At 41.5% G+C, this 17,445-nt stretch overlaps 2 protein-coding genes across 2 annotated transcripts; one reads left to right on the top strand and one right to left on the bottom strand.

Annotated features, from left to right (window-relative positions):
* The first annotated feature begins 5,459 nt into the window (after positions 1-5,459).
* Positions 5,460-5,945, top strand: LOC138888345 (uncharacterized). Its single transcript, XM_070170196.1, has one exon. The coding sequence runs from the start codon at positions 5,460-5,462 to the stop codon at positions 5,943-5,945; it is 486 nt and encodes a 161-aa protein (XP_070026297.1).
* A 10,670-nt stretch (positions 5,946-16,615) lies between these two features.
* On the bottom strand, positions 16,616-16,996 carry LOC138888344 (uncharacterized). Its single transcript, XM_070170195.1, has one exon. The coding sequence runs from the start codon at positions 16,994-16,996 to the stop codon at positions 16,616-16,618; it is 381 nt and encodes a 126-aa protein (XP_070026296.1).
* Positions 16,997-17,445: the final 449 nt, after the last annotated feature.

Genomic DNA, 17,445 nt, shown 5'->3' with positions numbered 1-17,445 from the left:
AGATAACGGTCATAGCCCTAGGCTTTTTACAAAACTTGAAAAACAACAAAAATAATTTCTTAGTTTCACTTCTTAACTTAGCAATCTTAGTTTGAAATAGCATAGAAACAATCCCAATTTGTGGAAGTGTAAATTGAGATAGTTCAAACTCACGTACTATAATATATACTCTTAACTCTCATATGTAGCTCCCTGTGGAAATCGACCCCGACTTTTGTTGGGTATTACTATTGCAATCGATTGTTTCATATCTTTGAATTGAGGGGTAAATTGGACGAGACCAATTTTTGGCGCCGTTGACGGGTAGTTAAAATACGGTTTTAGCTATATATTTGGTTTTGTGTGTGGATTGTGTTCTTTTCCTTCTGTGTTACTAATTTTTGGTGAATCAATTGTAGGTACAATAATGACAAACAACAATAATAAACTTGGAAACATGCCTTTGAGGGATGTGGACGTTGATGATGACCAAGTTGACGAGGTTCCTCTTGAACCTCAAGCAAATAAAAGAGGACGACCACCTCAAGACAACGTTCCAGTTCCACCTCCACCTTTACCAAGAGCGGCTCCACACTGGGTATTGGTGAATTAAAGGTATGCAAGTGCCATAGTCCTGCGATGCATAAGGGTGAAAAACTTTCAAATCACAAATGTAATGCTCCAAGTCAAAATGCATACAAACACTTGAAGGAGTTTGTGGTCACTTGTTAGGGTAGTAAATAGACAAATGTCTCCGAAGATGCTTTAATGTTAAGGCTATTTCCCTTCTCTCTATGGGGAAAAGCCTTAGATTGGTTGGAAAGATTGCCAAACCATTCCATCCGTACTTGGGATGAGTTAGAGGAGAAATTATTGCCAAGTTTTTTTCTCCCGGACATATGGCTACTCTTAGAGACGAGATTTCTGCATTAAAACAAGAGCCCAGTGAGCCGTTACACGAGATATGGGAGCGGTATAGAACAATGGTTAAAGAATGCCCCAATAATGACATGACGGAGAATATGATTCAACAAACTTTCTATTTGGGGATCAATACGATCAATCAATACATTGTAAATTAACTTGCCGGAGGAAATTTCATGACAACGTCATATGCGGAATCTTGTGAGATTTTAGATGAAATGGCAGACATATCATCGGCATGGCAAAGTCAGGCTAATATTCCTCAAGGTGATCCGAACATGTTCACCTCCATAATGAGTTGCATGACCATGGGCAAGCTATTGCCGAACTGACCATCACAATGAATCAATTAGCAAAGGCTCAACTTCAACAAGTATAAAATCCTAAGCAAGTCAATGCCATGGAGACAGTAAGCATGATGGTGAATAAAATAAGGACCAAAGTTCCACAAGTTCAAAACTGAGTGGAGAATTATGTGCAAGAATATAGTGGGCTTGATCAAGATGAATCTTATAATGAACAAGAGGAGGAAGTGCAATATGTGAACAACTTTAAAGGGCAAAGAAACAACTCTCAATGCATGAATCAACAACAAATGGTGACCTTAAGGTAATTGGAGTGACAGCAGCAATCAAGGAAATTGGCATAATAACAACAATCAAGGAAGTTGGAGTGGTTGAAATAACAAAAGTAATTGTAGTGGAAACAATCAAGGATAATGGGGAGGTAAAAATCAAGGGGGATGGAACAATAACCAAGGCAATCGGGAGTTGGGGTTTCAAAGGCCCCCAATGTAACAACAATCGACCAACCCGCCTCCTTATCCTTCTCATGGTCCAAGTTCTTCCAATAATGAAATGGGGCATATTGAGAATTTGTTCAAGCAAATAATGGAGAAGAATACTTATTTCGATGCCCAACTTGCCTCTCAAAATACAACAATCCATAACTTGGAAGTTCAAATGGGGCAAATCTCTCAAGCCCTAAATACTCGTCCTAAGGGGGCACTACCAAGTGACACAGTGGTGAACCCAAAGGGTGGGAACAACACGGGGCATGCCATGGACGTTACTACAAGGAGTAAAAAAAGGTGGGAATGTACCCACCTCAAGCCAAAGGCAACTTGTGGATGAAGAGCAAGTAGTGCAAGAAGAGGAGATCCCAAACAATTTTGAGCAATCCAATGATGAGGTTTGGATTGATATTGATGACAGTGTGGAAGAGACTCGAGAGGAGGTGAACCCATCTAGGGATCACATTATTGACATGCCAGAACCGGTAGTGCAAAAGGCTAAGGCACCATTGCCTAAGCCTCCACCTCCCTACCCTCAAAGACTTGCAAAGCAAAAAGGTGAAAACCAATTCAAGAAGTTTATCCAAATGATGAAGATTCTTTCAATCAATGTGCCATTAGTTGAAGCCTTGGAGCAAATGCCTGGTTATGTAAATTCATGAAGGATCTTGTGACAAAGAAGCGGTCGATGAATTTTGAAACTATAAAAATAATGCATCAAGTATGTGCAATTGTGTATTCAATGGATCCCAAGTTGGAGGATCCCGGTGCTTTCACGATTCCTTGTACAATTGGAAGTTCTGAGTTTGCAAAAGCTCTTTTTGATCATGGGGCAAGTATAAATTTGATGCCCTATTCGATTTTCAAGACATTGAGAATTGGGAAACCAAGGTCCGTATCTATGAGATTGCAAATGGCCGATCGTACTATGAAGAGACCCTTGGGGGTGATTGAGGATGTTTTAGTTAGTGTTGATAAATTCATTCTCCCAGCAGATTTTGTCATTCTTGATTGTGAGGTTGATTATGAGGTGCCGATTATTCTTCGTAGACCTTTCCTTGCTACGGGGAAGGCCCTTTGTGATGTTGAAGCCGGAAAAATTACTTTCCGGGTTGGTGATGAAAAAGTGGTTTTCTATACGTGTAAGTCCATGAGGCAACCCAATAGCAATGAGGTGTGATCATTCGTGGACTTGGTGATAGATGTAATTGTTGATGAAACAAGTGTTGTGATAAATGTTTGTGACATGTTGGAGGCTGTCTTGCTCAACTTTGAGATGACGAGATAGATGACTTCGTGGAATGTTTGAACTCTTTGCAAGGAATGAGGTCGTACACATATGAACCCTGTAAATTCTCCTTGGATCTTGAAACTAGGACAACTGCTCCTACAAAGCCTTCAATTAAAGAACCTCCTATCTTGGAGTTGAAGCCATTTCCTCCACATATTCGGTATGAATTTCTTGGCCCTTCTTCTTCTTTATCAGTTATTCTTTCCTCTTGTTTGACTAATGTGCAAGTAGACTCTACTTTGGTGGTGCTACAAAAGAGGAAGAAGGCTATTGGATGGACATTGGTCGATATTCAGGGGATACGCCCTGCATTTTGTATGCATAAAATTAACTTGGAGGAAGGTGCCAAACCCTCTATTGAACATCAAAGGAGACTCAATGAAGCCATGCAAGATGTTATTAAAAAGGAGATCATCAAGTGATTTGATGTCGGGGTTATCTACCCCATTTTCGATAGTTCGTGGACTTCTCCGGTTCAATATGTCCCAAAGAAAGGGGGCATGATGGTGGTCACCAATGAAAAAATGAGTTGATTCCTACAAGAACAGTGACCGGGTGAAGAGTGTGTATGGACTATCGTAAGCTCAACAAAGTCACAAGGAAAGACCATTTTCCACTTCCCTTCCTAGATCAAATGCTTGATAGATTGACCGGCCGTGCTTTCTACTGTTTCCTTGATGGGTATTCTGGCTACAAGTAAATTCTTATTGCTCCGGAGGATTAAGAGAAAACTACCTTTACATGTCCTTATGGTACTTTCTCCTTCAAGCGGATGCCATTTGGGTTGCGCAATGCACCTGCGACTTTTCAAAGGTGTATGATGGCGATATTCACGGAATGGTGGAGTTTTACCTTGAACTCTTCATAGATGACTTCTCGGTGGTCGGGAATTCTTTTGATGATTGTCTCGCAAGCTTGAATAAAGTGTTGGCAAGATGAGAAGAAACAAATTTGATGCTCAATTGGGAGAAATGTAATTTCATGGTCGAGGAAGGCATCGTCCTTGGCCACAAGACCTCAAAGAAAGGCATTGAAGTCGATAAGGCAAAGATTGAGGTGATTTCTAAACTTCCACCTCCAACTTCGGCGAAGGACGTGCGGAGTTTCTTAGGCCACGCGAAGTTTTACCGGTGTTTCATCAAGGATTTCTCTAAAGTGGTGAATCCATTGTGCAAGCTTTTGGAGAAATATGATAAGTTCCACTTCAATGATGATTGCATGAGAGCCTTTGAATTGTTAAAGTTCAAGTTGACTGCAACTCCCATCATCACCTTTCCAAATTGGAGTGTTCCTTTTGAGCTTATGTGCGATGCAAGTGATGTAGCGGTGGGGGCTATTTTAGGGCAAGGCATCAACAAGATTTTTCATCCGGTCTACTTTGCTAGTAAGACCATGAATAGTTCCCAAGTCAACTATACCGTTACGAAGAAATAGATCCTTTCCATTGTGTTTGCTATTGAGAAGTTATGCCCGTACTTGATGGGTGCAAAAGTTATTGTCCACACGAATCATACGACACTTTGCTACCTTACAAGCAAGAAAGATTCCAAAGCCTAGTTGATTAGAAGGGTTATTTTGTTGCAAGAGTTTGATATTGATATCCAAGATCGAAAAGGAAGTGAAAACCAAGTGGCGAACCACTTGTCTTGTTTATAGGAGCAGGGGAGGCCGCAAGATGGCCTTGAAATCAATGACTCCTTCCCTGATGAGCAACTTTTAGCTATTTCAATGAAAGAGGTGCCATTGTTCGCGGATCTAGCATATTTTTTTGTGAGTGGTATCATCCCGGATGAGTTCTCTTCAAACCAAAGGAAGATGCTCAAACGGTATTGTTAAGACCATTATTGGGATGAACCGTACCTTTTCCAAATTTATAAGGATGGGGTGATTAGGATATGTGTACCGGAGGAGGAGCAGTGTGAAATTCTTGGGGCTTGTCATTCTTCACCATAAGGTGGTCACCTTGGTGGAGCGAGAACAATGGCCAAAGTGGTAAGTTGCGGTTTATATTGTCCCACTCGTTACAAGGATGCAAGTAATCTAGTCAAGCATTGTGATGAATGTCAAAGGACCGGTGGAATCACAAAGAAAAATGAAATGCCCCTCACCACCATTTTCGAGATTGAAATTTTCGATGTGTGGGGTATTGACTTCATGGGTATTTTGTGATTTCTTGTGGAAACGCCTACATCTTGGTCACGGTTGATTATGTGTCCAAATGGGTTGAGGTTGTTGCTCTACCCGACAATGAGGTGAGAAGTGTGGTGGCTCTCTTGAAGACGAATATTTCACAAGGTTTGGTACTCCGCGAGCTATCATAAGTGATGGGGGTCACATTTTTGCAACAAAGCCTTCGACACATTACTCAAAAAGTATGGTGTCACTCATAAAGTTACGACTCCCTATCATCCACAAGAAAGTGTTCAAGTGGAAGTTTCTAATCCGGAGATAAAGAGTATTTTGCCCAAAACAATGAATGCTAACTGGACGGATTGGTTCAAGAAACTTGATGATGCTTTATGGGATTATAGGAAGGCTTATAAAACACCCATCGGAATGTCTCCATATTGGTTGGTGTTCGGAAAAGCTTGTCATCTTTCGGTGGAACTTGAGCACAAAGCCATGTGGGCTCTTAAGAAGTTGAATCTTGATTGGGATGTTGCCGCCAAGTTGAGGGTGACACATTTGAATGAGTTGGATGAGTTTCGGTACCATGCATATACAAGTTCGTCCCTATACAAAGAGAAGATTAAATATCTTCATGACAAGTACATTCGGAACAAAGAGTTCAAAGAGGATGATCTTGTGTTATTGTTCAATTCACAGTTGAGGATGTTTCCTGGGAAGCCAAAGTCTAAATCAAGTGGCCCATTTGACGTTATGGGTGTGACACCCTTTGGTGCATTGGACTTGAAGAATAAAATAATGAGGTATTTTGAGTCAATGGTCACCGGGTGAAGCATTATTTGGGAAAAGTTGGTGATGGCCACGTTGTGGTGGTAATTCATTTCAAGTGATAGTAATCTGCATGGTGCGGCAACGTTAAATCAAGCACTTCTTGGGAGGCAACCCATGTTTCTTTTTCTTTTCTTTTCTTCTTTTATAATTAGGTATTATTTTTTGCTAATTGGATTTGAAGTGTGTTGAAAGAATGAGTGTACTTTACAGGAATTGTGCCCAGAAAATTGGCTAAGTATGAAAAAAGTGCGGACCACACAATTGTGATTGCTACAGCAAAAGTGAACTGCGAACACACATTTGCAGTGCGAACCGCACAAATTGAAAAGGAAAAATGCAAACTCTCTGAAGTTTAGTTTATCAGAGAAATAGCCAAAGTGCGTCCGCACACCAAAATCTGTGGTCCACAACTAATATATGTGGCTGTACAACAAAATCTGCGGACCGCAGATCGGCAAGGGCTTATAAGCCCCAAGTAACAGACTGCGGACCGTAGAAGGAATTCGATGGCCGCACTCAGCCCTTTGTCCCTTAATCAGACCGTCCAAGTATAAATAGTATACTTAGGGCTACTATTCCCCTTTTTCCCTCTTTGAGCTCACAAAGTTCTAAAATTGAAATTTCTTGTTAAAGTAGCTGCTCACAAGGCTAACAACTGTTGATCACTCATTTCTTGCATTTATTCATCTCTGTTATGCATCATCATCTCGATTTACTTCTTTAAATTTTTAGATTTTTAGTAAAATTTTGAACCATTTGTCTATGTATTTATTTAAACAATATTGTGGGTAGACTGATAATTGCTCTATGGGGAATGGGTAACTTGATTTTCATACTTCAATGTTAATACCATGTCAAAATTATGCAAAAAATATTGTTAACCCTAGAACTCTGTTAGTAAATATTTTGAAATCTGTGGCCTCACAACACATTATATGGTCTGTAGAAGTTGAGATTAGGGTCTTGGCTGAAGCATGATTATGCGGCTGCACTTAAAATTGTGTGGACCACAAAAATCACATTGCGGCCGCAGAAAAGTGACTGCGGCCGCACAACAGCCCAATCTCTGTCTTCAGAGAGTTGGAATTTTGGTGAATCTGATATGCGGACCGTACTCTGGTTCAACAGTCGCACTAATAATTATGTAGACTGCAGATCCAGTTCTGTAGTCGCAAGATCAAACTATGCGGTCTGCAAAGCCCAAAATGTGGCCGCACTTATAATAGTGCGGACCGTACTCCCTCACCCTGCAAACATATTTTACACTGTATGTTCACTATCTATTGGCACTTAAATTACAACTAACTCTTGTTGTTGCTTGTTACAGATAATGGTTAGATCCCGAGGCTGTGGAGATACCTCAAAATGGAGGGGTGAACCTTCTAGGGGCGAGATAAGAGTGATTTACCCCTCTCCCTCCAAAAGGTAATCACAAAGAAGGCTATAGTCGGCCGATGAAGAAATGTAGAGCCCTCCGAATCCAGTTCTATGCCCCCATCTAGGGAAGTATTGGAGGGCGACTCAGTTCAAGAGTAGCCGAGTGTCCAATCAAAGCCACTGATCTCGCCTAAACTCACACCATAATTAGGTAGTACGGCGGTCGAAGCAATAATAAACCCAACACAAGTCGGGATCAAATCCACAGGGAGTTAGAATTTGGATTAGGTATATAACTAGAGTAAATGTATGATGTACCTTATATTGTACTACCACATATTCATAGGTTGTTTCTATTTCTATTTTTAACTAATAATTGAAAGTATTAAACTAGAAGACAGTGTTATTGGTTTTGAGTGTTTTTCAAATGATAAAGGAATCTAGGGTCGTGACTTCCACCTAGGTGGATATCTAGCGGGTTGTAAACTATAGGGCGAGTTTGATTAATTGGGATCGTGGTATAGCAATCACATACAATTGCTCACTCTATACCTCTCAGTAGGTTGTGCGGCTGCATAATTCTGGTGCGGTCCACACAATGGGCTTTTGCGGCCGCACAAAAGTGCTGCGGTACGCAGTCTTGGGAACTTTGGCTTGGAACTTGAGGTCTTCTGCGGTTCGCATATAAATGGGTGCGGCCGCACTTAGGATTATGCGGCCGCATAAAAGTAATGTGGTCCGCACTCTTAAACTTTCCAGCACTCTGAATCTCAACCCTGCGGTCCGCTTATTAATGGGTGCGGCCACACTTGACCTCCTACGGCCGCACAAGTTCAGTGCGGTCCTCACTCCCTGAGCTGGCCAAAACATACTCTCTGAATCTCCTTCTACGGCCGCACTAGAATTGTGCAGTCCGCATTGCTATCTCTTTTGCCCTGTTTTTGTCCTTGTTCACTTTAGACTCCTTTATGAGTTAATTTTTACTTCTTTGGCTCGTTTCTCAATATTCCTGCAAGTAAGCACATTTCGTTAGTTTTCAAGAATACCTTTGAGAATTTTTGAGCTAAAACGCAAGTAAAAGAGAGCAAATAAGTGGTCAAAATCCCTACTTATCAACTCCCCCAAACTTAAGCTTCTGCTTATCCTCAAGCAAATAAGGCAATTCCCACATTCACTAGAAAAAGGGATAATTCAGCTAGCCTAAGGTGAATCAATTACACATCAATTGAGACCAACAATTACCCACAACACATATGAATTATCAACAACACCATGATATGACTTTTTGAGTACCATAGTTCTAGTGTGACTCTAGAGCATCAAGAATTGTCTCTATTCATCAAAGAAGCTCGCTCTTTCATGTTGGTCATTTTGGATCCCAAACTCTTCCTCCTCTACTCTCCATTAGCAAATCTCACTTTTAGAATGTAACACTCGAAGCAAGGATTGTGAAAAGTTCGCCCATCTCTCTCAAAAGAACATCACAAGTCCGGCTTTAAGTGCCATAAGCTTGCCCCTCATGTAAATCACCACTAATGTAAGCTCACTCAACTTGAAATTATGTAGGGCTTTTGCGGGATGTAATGAAGGCTTTTGATCAAGGTATTACTTCTTGGAATATAATGGTTTCATCTTTTCTTAAGAACTCCATTTTCGCTTTTCGGCTCATACTTTCTCGACTCTTTTAGTCATTTTCTTCTTCCTCGGGGGAACTAGAGAGATGTAACATCACTCTTTCTTGAGCATGACATTTATTTTTCTCATTTTCTCTTTACTTCAGCCTTTCCTCCTTATTTTCTTTTGGATTCCCTCCAACTCTTCACTTTATCTACTTTCTTTTTGGCATTTTTTTTTGTTCTTTCTTTCTTTTCTTTGCCTTCCCTTTTCTTCATTTCTTTCTCTTCTTTGTACCTTTCATCACTTTAAAAATCCTCTTCTCTCCCCCAAACTTATGGTTTTTCCAAGTGTTTCTCAAGAATGCTAAGGAAAGATCGGGTGCCAAGAGAGGGTCATTACAAAACGGATGAAGGCTTGTAACGTGGTTATTGAAAGAAAAAGGGCTTCGGCTCAAAGGGGTTGACTAGGGATATCACATTGGTAGGCCATGGAAGATTTCAAATTTCAAATTAGATCAAGGAGATCCTACGATCATTAATCAAGCCAAGATACACTTAGAACTTTTTCTAGACTATTTCGAGGCAAGAGTTAGACTATTAGCATGGGTACTTGGACTTGTAACTAAACAACTCACCTCTCACGCTTCTGGATTTCTAAAGACAACAGAGTCGAGGGCCCATAACAACCCTAGCTATGATTGAGAATCACAAATGGCTCGATTTGAACCACTCGATGACTGCTTAAGTCAACATAAGAGTCAAAAGAGTAACAACCAGAGCTATTATCTGCCAATAACTTGTTTTTAACCATACGATCATAGGTAAAAGTGTTGGTACCAAGTGAAGAACGCTTGAGACCCATTTTATTCATTACTACAATATTTACTAAAACATAAAAGAGAAGAAAACGGACTCAATCCCTTAATAAGGTTATCACGCCATCCATCGTTGGGAAGATCCACCCGGTTCACACATAATCCACCTTTGGAAAGAACAGTGGCATTAAGAAAACCAAAGACTTATTGTTCACTCAAAACGTAAAAAGAAGATACCAAATTAAAAAGAAGTTATTAAAGTAAATAAGAAGTTATACTACTAAGCAAAAGTAAACTAAAGAAGCTACGAAATAAACTACAGAAAGCGAGATAAATGAATATATACATCAAATGTAGAAAATATATATATACCAAAGGAAAATAAAGATTAAATAAAAAATAGCATTAGAGTTATTACAGTCCAAATATCAAATAATCAAAGTAGACCACCCCCCAAATGAAAACTAAGCATTGTCCCTAATGCTTAACAAAAATAAGAACATGGAAAGGGTAGAGAGTTAAGAGAACTCCCTATGTCGTCTCAGTCTGCATAGGATCATCAGCAACTTAGCCTCAAGTTGTATCTCATCATCACCCAGCTGAGGGACAACTAGGTTGTTGAGCATCTGGATCATCTCCTCAGCAGTGTGGAAAGTGACAACCGACTCATTAGACTGGCCGACTGTTGCCTTTGGTGCTGCATGTGCTGTTGGGACTGCCTGTGCTGCTATGGGTGCTATCTCCATGAGCAAATCCAATGGTAAATCACCAGCAGATGTAATCTTCTCAATCTCCTTTCTCAGCTTTTGCACCAATTTCTTTGATGCTTGAGACTTCCGCATCTTCTTTACCTGTTCACCCAAATCCTTGATAACTTTCCCTTGTGCCTCCACTTTATCCGTGATAGCCTTCTAGTCAACCATAATATTCTTCAATGCTTTCTCCACTAACGAAGGTACCTGTGGCTCTACTGGGGTTGAGGACTATGCTGCAACAACACTGGATATATCAGTCAGTTTTGTGCTAGCTGTCTGCATCCAGTTGTTGAGACTTGCCAATGTCTGGGAGACTTGCAATGCAGTCTGAGGATAGGTGGAGGAAGTTGCCACTGGCAATGGTGCTGCAAATCTAGTAGAAGCTGGTGGCCTAGTAGATGAAGATGGTGGCATGGCTGCTGTCCCGGTGGAAGTATCGGCTGTTGTGGAAGGCTCAACAGCTGAACCAATGACTGTTACTGCTGGCTCCTCATACTAGCCAGCAGAGGTAGTATCTTTTCCCTTGAATTTAGGGTTGTCAGCTTTCTGAAGGTGGTACCAGGAGAAAGGCTTCTTGGTCTTCACATCTGTATCATAATACTTCGACTCCACCCCTTAATCCATGAAATATTCAGTGAGGAATTTTGGGTATGGAAAGGATCTTTTACCCTTTTGGACAGCTAGAGTTATGTTGGTGGACACGATGGCCCCAACATTTATCGGATATCCAGCCATAATCGAGGCCACCAAAATTGCACGGGGAATTAGGAGCATTTTTTCATTGAGGCATGGGTCAATGCGGCTACACACGAACGTTTTCCACCCTTTTGCTTCAAAGTTTAAGGTGGCTCGGACGATTGGAACCCTTGTTGTGAGCCACAGAGGTGTTGACCCTGGGATTTCCAGAATCTCAGCGAGCCACGAGCGAGCTGCATCACCCATAGCTATCTTCTCCAAATACTGCACTACTTTCACCTCTTCAAATCCCACATATGTGTTCAGTGCACATGAGTCAAAGCGTATCTTCAGATTTTGCACTTTTGTCACTTTCTTTCCATGTTTGATGTGAGCAACATTTGCGTAGAACTCCTTGACCAGGTACTCATTTGCATCTAAGACTTTATTAGTGAACTAGCTCCAACCTTTCCTCTCTTGGAATTGCCTAAGGACATTGGGGTTGTGTTTGTTCAGGTCTTTCATTAAAAACTATCGCTCAAGAGTGAGCAACCTCTGTGGCCACCATTCCCTAAACTTGGAGAAGGCATTGGCACTAACAAATATGTCCTCCCATATCTCCGGCCTTCGTGATATTTCCAACCCTGACACTGTAGTATCGCCCCCTCTCCCATCATCTGGAACATCATCATCATCTAAGTTTATTGGAGCAGGGGGAGCAGGTGAGGAAGAGGGCTCAGAGTCTTGGCTGCCCTCTTCTAAACCTTCAGATGAAGTGGCAACTGAAGAAGACTCATCCACCAAGTGGAATTTCCTAGAGAATTTTTGCCTTTGTTGTGATTGGGTTTTCGTATGTGCTTGCATGGAGTTACCCTCAGAAGCTTCCCCGGATAGGATGTACTCACTGGTCTCTGAGGTGTCAGGGGCTCTATTGGTTGTTCCTTTCTTGTTGATAGCCTTTTGGATTGCTAGAGGTAGATTGCTTTTGCCTTGACCCGGCCTAGGGAGGGTTCTGCCCTCACTTGTGATGTATCTCCTCTACCACATGAACTAACCATTATATGCACACATAAGAACTAGAAATTAGTTACAATTGAAGCTTATAATGCATGCTTAGACATAATTGGAAGTTGCAGGAAATAATTCTCAAAAGGGCAGTGCGGACCGCATAAAAGTGAGTGCAGCCGCAAAGTGCCCATTGTGGATCGCACAAAAATGAGTGCGGCCGCAGAGTGCCCATTGCGGACCGCACAAAAATGAGTGTAGCCGTAGAGCCCTAGTTTCAAACTACTGGGGTCTCTGAAGTTCCATCATTACGGACTGCAAAAAAATATGTGTGCGGCTGCACAAGGCCATTGCGGACTGCACAATTTTGAGTACGACCGCATAAGTCAAGATTACCATTTTCCTAACTCATAGGGTTGCGGACAACACAAAAATGAGTGCGGTCACACAACCTCTACTACGAAACGTACAAAAATGTGTGCGGCCGTACAATTCAAAATTAACAAGCACTATAACTAGGGTTCAAGCAATTTTGGTCTCAAATTGTCATGGTTTTAGCAATCAAACAACTTTAGCTATTTAGCCAGACCCCAATTAACAATCAATAAGCTACCCACATGATTCTAAGCAAAAACAACTAAACATTGACAATTTTAGGCATGTAAGTAACCCTAAATCTAAGAACGAAACAAAAGATGAAGAATCTAATGAGGAAATTAACATAGCAGTAATAGAGATACAAGTGCATGAAATGAGGAAAATTTTATAAAGCAAATGGGAATTATACTCTGCAAGCTTGGCTTTAAGTCTCAGAGGAGCAAAAAGTGTAAAAAGAAGAGAAAAGTCCTATTTATACTTTTACCCGTGGGACCCAGTCTTTTACATGAGTGTGGCTGCATAATTTTGATGTAGACCACACTCTTACCTGCCCTTGAGATGACTGGCTGAGGACCGCACAAAAATGAGTGCGGCCGCAGCATCAGTGCGGACCACACAAAAATGTGTGCGGCTGCATTTCCTTAAGCGTTTTTGACAGACCAACTACCATGCATTTTGACACTTAGCCAAATTTTTCATGCACAGTCCCTACAATGCACACCCATTCCTGCATACACTTCAAAACTGGTTAGTATAAAACCAAGCCTATCTAAAAGAAGGAAAATAAAAGAAAGAAAAGGACATGGGTTGCCTCCCAAGAAGCGCCTGATTTAACGCTGCGGCACGACATAGATTACCAATCACTTAAAATGAAGAACCACCACAATGTGGTTATCACCAACCTTGACAAGATAATGTTTAACCTAGTGCCCATCAACTCTAAAAACCTCATCATTCTTATTTTTTAAATCTAGAGCACCAAAGAGGGTTACATTCACTACTTCAAAGGGCCCAATCCATTTTACTTTTAACTTACCCGGAAACATCCTTAATCGGTAATTGAACAATAGCACCAGATCACCTTCTTTGAACTCCTTGTTGTGAATATACTTGTCATGGTGGTACTTCTTCTCCTTGTAAAGGGACGAACTTGTGTAGGCTTTATATCGAAATTCATCTAGCTCATTCAAATGTGTCACTCTTAGGTTTGTAGCGACATCCCACTCAAGGTTCAACTTTTTCAATGCCCACATAGCCTTATTCTCAAGTTCTACCGGAAGATGACATGTCTTTCGAAGCACCAATCGATATGGAGACACCCCAATCGGCATCTTGTAGGCCATCCTATAAGTCCAAAGAGCATCATCAAGTTTTCTTAACCAATTCGTTAGGTTGCCATTCACAGTCTTTGACAAAATACTCTTGATTTACCGGTTGGAGACTTCAACTTACCCACTTGCTTGAGGATGGTAGGGGTGGAGACTTTATGAGTGACACCATACTTGGTGAGTAAGGTATCAAAAGCTCGGTTGCAAAAATGCGAACCCCCATCACTAATAATGACCCTCGGATTACCAAACCTTGTGAAGATGTTCTTTTTCAAGAATGCCACCACACTTAGAGATTCGTTGTTGGGTAAAGCCATGGCTTCAACCCATTTTGACACATAGTCCATATCTACCAAAATATAAGTGTTCCCACAAGATCTCACGAATGGTCCCATGAAATCAATACTCCAAGCATCAAAGATATCAATCTCTAGAATGGTGGTGAGGGCATCTAATTCTTTTTAGAAATCCCACCGACCCTTTGGCAGTCATCACAACGCTTGACAAGCTCACTAGCGTCCTTGTATAGGGTAGGCCAATAGAATCCACAAGTCAAAACCTTTGTAGTCGTTCTAGCTCACTATGGTGAACACCATACGGTGAAGAGTGGCAAGCCTCAAGAATTCCTATTTGATCTACTTCCGGAACATATCGCCGGATCACACCATCGGTACATATTCAAAAAAGATACGAATCATCCTAATAATAGTCAAAGCAATCCTATTTGAGCTTCTTCCTTTGGTTTGAATAGAACTCATTCGGTATAATACCGCTTACAAGATAATTGGCTAAATCGGCAAACTATGGCATCCCGGTCATTGAAATGGGTAGGAGTTGCTCGTCGGAAAATGAATTATTGATCTCAAGGCCGTCATGTGGCCTCCCCTCCTCCTCCAAACGGGACAAGTGGTCCTCCACTTGGTTCTCACTACCCTTGTGGTCTTGAATTTCTAGGTCAAACTCTTGCAAAAGAAGCACCCACCACATCAACGTTGCCTTCAAATCTTTCTTGCTCATCAAATACTGAAATGCCGCATGGTAGGTGTGCACAATCACCTTAGTACTCATTAAATATGGTCGGAACTTCTCCATGGCAAAAACAATAGCAGATAGCTCCTTTTCGGTCACTGTGTAGTTAACTTGGGCATCATTCATGGTCTTGCTAGCATAGTAGACCGGATGGAAGATTATGTTGATTCTTTGCCCCAACATCGCTCCAACCGCAACCTCATTAGCATCACATATGAGCTCAAAAGGCAAGCTCCAATCTGGAGCAGTGATAATAGGAGTAGCAGTCAACTTGAACTTAAGCAACTCGAATGCCTTCATACAATCTTCATTGAAATGGAATTTGGCATCCTTCTCCAAAAGTTCGCATAATGGGTTCACCACCTTGGAAAAGTCCTTGATGAATCGGCGATAGAAACCTGCATGACCAAAGAAGCTCCTCACTCCCTTCATGGATGTAGGAGGAGGGAGTTTGGAGATCACCTCAATTTTAGCTTGGTCAACTTCAATACCAAGTTTTGAAATTTTATGGCCGAGGACAATGCTTTCCTCGACCATGATGTGACACTTCTCCCAATTCAACACCAAATTTGTCTCCTTACATATATCCAATACCCTATCTAAATTGTTCAAACAATCTTCAAACGAATTCCCAACCACAGAAAAATGATCCATAAAGACCTCAAGAATGTCCTCCACCATATCGGTGAAAATGGCCATCATACATTGTTGAAAAGTCGACGGTGCATTACACAACCCAAAAGGCATCCTTGAAAACGAGAAAGTACCATAATGACAAGTGAAAGTGGTCTTATCTTGGTCCTCAGGAGCAATAAGGATTTGGTTATAGCCGGAGTATCCATCAAGAAAGCAATAAAATGCACGTCCGACCAACCTATCAAGCATTTGGTCAAGAAATGGAAGCGGGAAATGATCTTTCCGGGTAACTTTGTTGAGCTTCCTATAGTCCATGCACACTCTCCACCCGGTGATGGTTCTTGTTAGGATCAATTCATTCTTGTCATTTGTTACCACAGTCATGCCCCCTTTCTTTGGGACAAATTGCACCGGAGAGGTCCACGAGCTATCAGAAATGGGGTAGACAACCCCGGCGTCTAAGCACTTAATTATCTCCTTCTTCCCCACCTCTTGCATTGCTTTATTTAATCTTATTTGATGTTCAATGGAGGGTTTGGCACCCTCCTCCAAAATAATCTTGTGCATGCAAAAGGCGAGGTTTATGCCTCGGTTATCCGCCAAAGTCCAACCGATTACTCTTTTCCTCCTTTGTAGCACCTCCAATGTGGACACTACCTGCATGTTAGGTAAGCAAGAAGAAAGGATAACTGGTAGAGTAGAAGAAGGGCCAAGGAATTTACACCTGAGGTGCGGGGGCAGTGGTTTTAGCTCCAAGGTAGGAGGCTCCTTGATTGAGAGCTTTGTTGGAGGAGTCTTCCGGTTGTCAAGATCCAAAGATAGCTTTCGGGGCTCATAAATGTACGACCCCATGCCTTGCAATGCATTTACACACTCCACATAGCCATCACTCTCCTCATTATCATCTAGGTTGAGTAAAACGGCTTCCAATTTATCTTTAACATTCATTGTTGTACTAGCATTATCAAATATCATGTCGGTCACCAAATCCACAAATGAACAAACTTCATTACTATTTGGTTGCCTTATTGATTTGCACACATGGAAGACAACCTTTTAGTCACCTACCCAGAAAGTGAGCTCACAGGCCTCCACATCAACAAGAGTCTTCCCCATAGCAAGGAAAGGTCTACCCAAAATGATAGGCACCTCATAGTCCACTTCACAATCTAGGATCACAAAGTCCTCTGAGAGGATGAACTTGTCAACTTTAACCAATACACCACCAATAATACCCAAAGGCCTCTTCATTGTTCGATCTGCCATTTGCAACCTCATGGATGTGGGTCTTGGTTGCCCAATTCCCAAAATTTTGAGAACTGAGTAGGGAATCAAGTTGATACTTGCCCCGAGATCACATAATGCTTTGGCAAAATTGGCGCTCCCAATAGTGAAAGGGATTATGAAAGTGCCTGGATCTTCTAACTTTGTAGCCATTGAGTGCACAATAGCACTCACTTGGTGAGTTATCTTAGTGGTCTCACAATTCAATTATCTTTTCTTGGTTACCAAATCCTTCATGAATTTTGCATATCCCGACATTTGTTCCAATACCTCAACCAACGGCACATTAATTGACAAACTCTTCATCATATCATAAACCTTTTGAATTGGTTTTCACTGTTTTGCTTTGCAAGCCTTTGAGGGTATGGAGGAGGAGGCCTTGGCACCATCGGTTCCGGCATGTCAATAACGTGTTCCCTAGACGGATTCACCTCTTCTTGTGTCTCCTCCACACTTTCGTCTATCAATTCTCACTTCTTCATTAGCTTGAACCTCATTGCGTGGGATTTCATCCTCATGAACCACAACATCTTCATCCACAATCCTTCTTTGATTTGAGGTGGTTACATCTCCACATTTTCCACTTGTAGTAGTCACAGCCA

The sequence above is a fragment of the Nicotiana sylvestris genome, chromosome 3 (assembly GCF_000393655.2).
Source record: "Nicotiana sylvestris chromosome 3, ASM39365v2, whole genome shotgun sequence".
NCBI classification, from domain to species: domain Eukaryota; kingdom Viridiplantae; phylum Streptophyta; class Magnoliopsida; order Solanales; family Solanaceae; genus Nicotiana; species Nicotiana sylvestris.
The sequence above is the reverse complement of the archived record's forward strand: the minus strand, read 5'-3'. Positions and strand labels throughout refer to the sequence as shown.